The 8,153-nt window shown below is 36.8% G+C and overlaps 1 protein-coding gene across 4 annotated transcripts; it reads left to right on the forward strand.

Moving 5' to 3' along the window:
• Positions 1-2,252: 2,252 nt before the first annotated feature.
• On the forward strand, positions 2,253-6,453 carry LOC113319193 (receptor-like kinase LIP2). 4 transcript variants are annotated; one of them, XM_026567465.1, is made up of 13 exons: positions 2,253-2,312; positions 2,613-2,760; positions 2,859-2,985; positions 3,087-3,348; positions 3,433-3,565; positions 3,641-3,769; positions 3,882-4,020; positions 4,465-4,700; positions 4,794-5,013; positions 5,132-5,393; positions 5,490-5,595; positions 5,700-5,858; positions 6,186-6,453. In XM_026567465.1, the coding sequence occupies exons 2-13, from the start codon at positions 2,644-2,646 to the stop codon at positions 6,297-6,299; spliced, it is 2,004 nt and encodes a 667-aa protein (XP_026423250.1). In that variant the 5' UTR covers positions 2,253-2,312; positions 2,613-2,643; the 3' UTR covers positions 6,300-6,453. The 4 variants fall into 4 exon arrangements, with proteins under 4 accessions (XP_026423250.1, XP_026423249.1, XP_026423248.1 ...); XM_026567464.1 differs by having other exon boundaries at positions 2,263-2,312; positions 2,610-2,760; XM_026567463.1 differs by having other exon boundaries at positions 2,273-2,312; positions 2,596-2,760.
• Positions 6,454-8,153: the final 1,700 nt, after the last annotated feature.

An 8,153-nucleotide genomic window follows, 5' to 3' on the forward strand; every position in this document is an offset into this window, starting at 1 on the left:
TCGACCCGTACTTGCACGAGCTACATCTGACGACCGTGCACTTGCGGTATTACTGTAGGCCCGTTTCATTTCGCTTCAATTTTATACGCTTTCCCGGGCCCACCACATACTGACATGACATCACCTCCACTAAGATGAGCCACATAACCATGAATATTACATAATTTATCTTTGTTTTGTTTGCTCATAATTTAATAACATTAAAAACTATACTAAAGAAAGATAGGGAAGACAATTCATTATATACTTTTGTGGCAATTTTTCATTATGCACATGCCTGGTATTAACAAAATACATGTTTACATATAGTTGGTGGAAAGAAAAAGCATTACGTGTTTCACCCAATGCATATGCCTACTGACTGCTGATATATCTCCATAAGGCCACACCATGACCCTACATGCACCAAAATCAATGAACGTGTAATACCATTATTTAGTGCCAGGTCATGTGTTTCCATAGAAAATATCGTGTATTCCACTTAATGGACCCTCTAATGAGAATCTAACAGCCAGTTTAAGAGCTAGAAAGTTTTGATGGTCCAGTTCATACTCTAGAAGATTTGGTCTGCCATTTCTATGTGAAAATCTTATCATCTTTTGTATCAGTTGGAAAATGTTTGGGAAAAAAAATTACATGTTATTTTTGCTTCTCCTTAGCCAATGATTCATCATCCTCAACCAAGGGTGATTCAATAGTACCCAGTTTGGAAACTCTGCTTTTTTCCTAATCAAACACATCAATCAATAAATTCACAAATAAATGTGAGTATCTTTCCCAAATTGATACCAAAATCCATGATCTACTTTCTTCAAAGTACTATGTAGCAAAGGAACAAAAAATTATTATTGTCTTAATAAAATTGTGAATATGAACGACAGTTCAGACCAAAACGATAAATAATCTCTAATAACAGAGATATATTCTTTAGAAATACGACCATTGTAGTATTTCAAACAAGTAACAACTAACATACTCAAAAATGAAACCCTAGATTAACGTTTTGAAATTAATTTTGAGCTCAGATCTAGATGGGGATGAAAAAGAGAAATAAAAGTAAGAATAAATTGAAACCATTACCTTCCGATTTGAAAGATGGAGATGGAGATGAAGAAGATAATCGATGAAATTTTCATCAAAAACGAAAAGAGAAAACGAAGATATCTTTGGTTTTTCTTTCATCAAAGATTTGCCGCTTGAGAAGAGGAACAGAGAAGCTAAATGAACGAGTACTCGAGGTTTTCATAGGAAGGTTATACTTGTCACTAGAAAAATTCAATTTGGACTGAATCCTAAAAGAAAGGACTAACCCGTTCTGGATTCGGTAAATTTGGACTTCCGAATATGAGGCGTTAGGTGACAGGACTAGACTGTCCAAAGCCCACTAAAAATGGGACTAAACATCAATTTCTACTTACCTTTATAGGGCATGATTTTTGGTCTAAGGTTGTTTGTACAATGGCCTTTTCATTAATAAAGTTTGAACAATTTTCGTTAGAAAAAAGAATAGTACTCCGTGATGTTACAGGTGAATGCAGAGGAGCAAGATGCGAACATTATGACTGAACACTAAGAGCTGAGCGGACAGAATTCTTAGCACTTTGGGACGATTGGCAAGTGGTTGCTGTCTCAACCTTAACGGCATTCATGAAAGAACAACTGTAGACTTTTTGACTTCATCAATTTGGATTTTGACCCATGGAAATGCAACTATGTTTCAGGGAGTTGTAATGCGGTCGCAGATGCAGATGGTCTTGCAAAACACTCTTCAACTTTTTCGAAGTTACAAAGTTGCCCGGATATTGCAATGAAATCTCTTTTTCATCCAATTTTTCCTTTAAAAAAATAGTAATTAGTTGAGAATCTTGAGATATCCATCATCATTTTATTAAAAACAAGACAGAAGAGATACCCATCATCCACCTGAATAATTATATTCCTTTTGTTGTAATCGAGTAAATAAAAAACTGGTTGCTCAAATGTGCAAAAATAAATGTAAGCTAATTCAACGCACGAAAGAGTTGAATGCCAACCAGCTAGGAGGTCAAAATAGCCAGACTTTAGGTGATGGCTTTTTTCATACAAATTGTATTAGTATATCAATTACATGGTCCACTGCAACTTTCCATTAAAAAAGTTGGAAAGTGGTGATAATCTGATGATAGCTCACAATAGTGACACATTGTTTAGTCCAATTTCTCATTATAATACAAAAAGTTGGACAGAAGAAGAAATGTATATTAAGATATAAGATGAAGATAATATAGATGTAGGCATAGTCATCCGCTTCTGTTCATCATCATATATTTCAAGTAAGTAGAACTGCATAACTGGTTTATCAAGATCCCAGTATTTAAGCTTCCTAATTTATTGCTCTTTTGCATGTTATATGTATATCAGTCAATTAATTAAACGGTCAACTCCTGGTTTTCGATCCATATGTGTCAATTTACAAATATTCGATTCTTACATAGAACGGCATTTGAATCGGCAACCTTAAAACAAAATATAGCTCTATTTGGTTGGTGTCTTTTCTAGTGAAAGTATGCAATTCTCTCGTGCTATGTTCTTGAGTAGTTTATTGCTAAATTGAAGGTTTCTTTTTTGAGGAGGAGTTTGCTTATTCAAGAGACTAGATTTAAAATGAGCTGTCCTGGTGAAGAAGTTTCAATTGGAGAGGGTTCATATGGGAGAATATATTTTGGAGTTTCGGGAACCAGGCAGGAAGCAATAGACGACAATCAAGAGCGGTCGGCACAGGTTTGTTGCAACATACCCTGTACTAAGCTCGCAGTCCTTGCAACAAACTCTTTTATTTATTTTTTTGGTTCACGCTAATTCCATGTATGAATTCACAGGTTTATATAGAATCCAGGCGAAAACACGACACTGTTATTGAGCTCGTTGGTTATTGTATCGATGGAAGTCCTCGTGTTCCTACATATGAATTTGATTCCATGGGATCTCTTCATGATATTCTACATGGTGTGTAAAATTGTTAAATCGTTGTTTAAAATTCGCGAACAGCATTACAGCAAGTATAATTTTATTAGATGCTAGAACTTATATTGATCGATGTTTTGTAGGGGGGAAAGGTGACTTGGAAGGAGCACAACCAGGCCAGGTTCTATCTTGGGCTCAACGAGTGCAAATTTTCGTAGATGTAGCAAAGGGGCTGCGGGATTTGCATGATAAGGCGCAACCTAATAGTATCCATCATGATAATAATTCAAACAATGTGTTACTTCTCAAAGATCATGTTTCAAAAACGTCTGATTCCGACTTGTCAAATAAAACTCCTATCATGGAAGTGCGCCTTGCAACTTTCGATTTGGGACCATTTGCATCGTAAGCTGCTTTTGCTGGAGAGGTACCTATCTTCCATTGATACTGCAACTGTGATCTTATTGTTTTGCATTGTGTGAATTGCAGGAATGCAATGACTGGACAACCAGATCGAAAGAGTGATGTTTACAAGTATGGGGTAGTAGTGGCGGAGCTCTTGACTGGTCGTAAGCCCGTTGATCTTACACTACCAAAAAAGCAACAGAAACTTGTAAAATGGGTATGAATAGAAACTTATATCGTCCCTTCGTATACCTATTTACGAATATTGATGAATTTAATTTTATGTTTTCAGTTCATGAAATCTCTCTCAAGTTATAGAGAAGCCATCGAGGGTGCTAACCAAGGCTTCGATGATGAAAAGGTTAGACAACTCATTGACGAAAGGCTAGGGGACGACTATCCCCTAAAAGGAGTTGTAAAGGTAAATAATGAGCTTCAACTAGTCTGCGATCAGTTCTGATTATTATTAGCTTCTCAGAGTTTCCAACGTTGTCTCTAATGTTGTGTTTCCTTTCTCCTCGGTTACGGCGCAGGCGGCTATGATTGCTGAATTGTGTTTGGGTCCCGAACCTGATTTTAGACCATCCATGGAGATTGTTGTTAGAGCTCTTCAACCACTTTTACATTACGATACAACTGTACCGCTTGGTGATCAAAATAGCCAAACTTCAGGTGATGGCTTTACCATAATTCCTATTAAATATACTATTAGATAGACTTGCCAGATCCATTGCAACTGCCGATTAAAAAAGTTGGAAAGTGGTTAATAATCTGATGGCGACTATTGCGGCAAATTGCTTAAATCGAATTTCCAATTATTGCTCATTAAAATACTCCTACAACAACTTGGAGAAAAGAAAAACATATATTAAGATGAATATAGTAAGATAGGAAATGTTGTTCTTCATTTTTCGACCGAGTCAACTCCCAGTTTTCAACTCATTTGCATCAATGGACAAAATTTTGATCTTTTTTTTTTTTGCGAGCCTAGAAAAATAACTCTACTTTTTACCGTGTTTTTTGGTGGACGTACTCAATTGTCTCGTGGTATATATGTTCTTGTTCTTGAGTAGCATGTCGCGATATCAAAGTCATTTTGTTTGTTTGTTGTAATAGGGAGTTCACTTATTCAAGAGGATCAAGTGGGGTGCAGAGATGAACAGGATTTTGGCGTACCAGAAGACCTTGGTAATGGTGCTGTAGTAGAAGATGGGGCTGCAGATGAAAAAGATAAGCCAGTCAAAGTTCCAGCACTTTCTGCTTCAATTGAAGAGGGTTCGTATGGGAGAGTATATATTGGTGTTTCAGAAAGTGCGCAGGCTGCAGCAGTCGACCAAGATCCCTTGACACAGGTTTGTTGCAATATGCATCTCAGTCCTTGCAACACAAATTCCTTTAATATTGCTTTTCGCGGCTTATTCACTGGTCCCTGTATGACTTGGCAGGTTTATATGGAATCGAGGCTGAAACACGAGAACATTATTGAGCTCATTGGTTATTACGTTGATGGAAGTCCACGTTTTCCTGGATATGAGTTTGATACCATTGGGTCTCTGCTGAAACACGAGAACATTATTAAGGTCCTTGACCATTGCGTTGATGGAAGTCTTCGGGTTCCTGCATATGAGTTTGACACCATTGGATCTCTTCAGGATGTTTTACGCGGTATGTAAAAATATGAAAGCATTATTTTGAGTTCGTGGATATTACTAAGTACTAACTACCAAGTACATCTCATTTCCTAGAGACAAGAACTGATATTGTCACATGCTACGTGTTGTAGGGGATAAAGGTGACATCGAAGGAGCACCGCTGGGTCAGGTTCTATCTTGGGCTCAGCGATTTCAGATTGCTATAGATGTAGCTAAGGGGCTGCGGCGTTTGCATGATGAGGATCAACCTAAGACTATGCGTCATGATTTTAATTCCAGCAATGTGCTACTTTTCAAAGATCATGTTGCAAATCTTGTTGATTTCGACTTACCAAATCGAACTCCCGTCATAGAAGCACGCCTCGCAACCTTCGATTTGGGACCATGTGCAGAGTAAGCTATTTCTCTTGTGAAAGCCATGGCAAAGTGCTACTTATTCCGTTGATATCGCAGCTGTGACCTTATGTTTTGTATTCTGTAAATTTTTAGGAACGTAATGACTGGACAACCAGATCAAGATAGCGATATTTACAAGTATGGAGTAATACTGCTGGAGCTTGTGACTGGTCATAAAACCGATGATCTTGTAGAATGGGTATGTATGGATACTTAAAATCAATCACTCATTCACAAGATACCTTCATAGCTAAGGATGTGTTATAACCGAAATCATTAATATAGTGTGTTCTTTGTTTTCAGTATATGAAATTTGTTGCAAGTTATAGAGACTACAGCTACCTAAAGGAGGAAGGCTGGTTTGGAGTACCAGATTGTGCTAGTTTCAACAATCAAGAAAAGGTTGGAGAATGCGTTGACCAAAGACTAGGGAAAGACTATATCCTAAAAGCAGTTGAGAAGGTAAATTTTGAGCTTCAACTAGCAGCAATGCCATCAATTCTTACAGTTGGGACGGTGATGGCCTGACCGTCCCTAATAGTCATAAAATATTTAAATCAAGGCTAGAATAGGTCCGTCCCAAAAACAAAACATGGCCAAATAGTATTAGTGACGGTGGAACAGGGGACGGTACATAAACCGTCCCTAATACCTCTTGGGATGGTTTTTTGTCCTCTTGGGACGTTTTTTGGCCGTCCCAAGAGGCCTTCTGGTTTGTAGTGTTTTTTTTAATCATTCGTCCAGTGTTTCTAATTTCGTGTATTTTTCTCCCTGCTTATAATGAAATAGGTGGCTCGATTAGCTGAACTGTGTTTTGAAGGACAATTTCCGCCAACCATGGATTACGTTGTCAAGTATTTTGAACTTATGTTATTAGAACTAGATGCTGGTTTATATGATTGATACAAACCAGCATAAAGAAAATGAAAGAGAAATAATTTGTGAGTTAAGATTAAAGTATTATCTTGATTATTGTTTGGAAGGTCGTATAACATTAAACATTGTATCTATTTCTTGTTAAACAATAACCTGTGAGGGTAAGATATTAGTATAACTAAATTTTCTTTAATTATCATAGCGGTTTTCATTTTAATTTGTTTTCAATAAATCATAATTATGAATATAAATGTACTACCTCCGTTTTCTAAAAAATAGGGTGGTTTGGTGTTAGCAAATTCCTATACTAACCGGATAGGAAATGGATACATCTATTGATTACTTCACTTCCAGTTGAGCAATGAGTCGTACAAGTGAACACAAAATTAGTTGCTATACAAGGTCAAGTCAAGCGAAATCAAATAGTGTTCCAAACCTAGGGAAATTCCAGTATCGGACGTGGTGGCATAGATAATGCATTTTTTGTTTCTACTTTGAAGGAATTTGCACATCCAACTTTTCACTTAATGATTTATGAAAATCGTTGCTTTTTGGTTGCCACAAGTAGTTATACGAGCGATCCTCCAACCACCCCTTCATAAACATATATCCTTATATCTTTATTTGGTGCAGTTTCAATGTTGACCATACTTAATTCAAAAATTGAGTGTACCATATTGGCACATACATATGATCGACTCTAATAAAGAATAAGTATATTCATCATTAAAAATTGCACCAAATAATGCTGTCTTTTATAAATGGGGATGCGAGTATGTCTCATTTGTGATGCTGTTATATTAACATGCACGATCAGGAAGGCGATGTACGATTTACGAGAACCTTTGGTGTAAACATCGGAGTAAATATCTTATCTCCTCCTTTCAATCCTCCAGATTCAACAAGATTGTTAATAGCTGCATGCAACAAGGAAAAATCACTTTCTGTTGATTGAAAATTACTTGCAAAAACATTTACTTGAATCCATTTGCAACAAAGAAAAACTAAACAAACAAACATTAGATTATTAGTTCAGTATTACCTTCCATTTGACGCAACACAGCCTCATAAGTGAACCTGCACAAACAATAACCATTGAAGATCCTCTATATATACACCTATATCCACAAAATAAAACATTAATTGGGAGGTGCATTAGAGAGCCGGAAGTTCGAAAGATTTTATATATACATTGCACTGTACATGAACTTAGATTTAAATTAGGTCAACATTGAAAACTACACAAAATAAAGTTTTGTAATTGGAGGATGGCTGCAATTGGTTACTTGTGGCTACGGAGGAGCACGTTCGTATACAACCTGTTGATGCTGCCGCCCACTTTACCGGATTACAATGATCTTAAGCCTTTTCCTTTTGTCTAGCGCGCGTTTTCGTATTCACCATATTGTATTAAGCACTCTCACTTAATAATCATGAAGATAAAACAAAACCTTTAGTGGGCGAGTTCCATTTGTCAAGATGAATATAGAAAATTGCTACAGTACCTTAATCGGTGTACTTTTCAATGTTAATCAGTACACAAAACCCTAGTCCTAGATAGTTTCCGATGTCAAAAATAATTAAAAAAAAAAAAGAACTTTCCAAACCTTCACAGCTACTAATGGGGTACCTGTTTTACTTGGGGGTGTACCAAACTACCAATCCCTTACCAATAGATCTTTTGTCCTATTTGAAAGTTGGTCCACATCCAAGCAATTTGGTACCCCATTAGCAACAACTTCTGTCTCTCCAGTTTCTAACCCATCGGGTCTACATTTATATCGCGGCTACTCGCTGGTTATTGTCAGTGTGAGTTGAGGTTTCCTTTTATCCATCCTTTGCTCTGCGTTCACCTTCGAACAAGCTCAAAATTTGCATAAA

Source organism: Papaver somniferum, chromosome 10, assembly GCF_003573695.1.
Source record: "Papaver somniferum cultivar HN1 chromosome 10, ASM357369v1, whole genome shotgun sequence".
Taxonomy (NCBI): domain Eukaryota; kingdom Viridiplantae; phylum Streptophyta; class Magnoliopsida; order Ranunculales; family Papaveraceae; genus Papaver; species Papaver somniferum.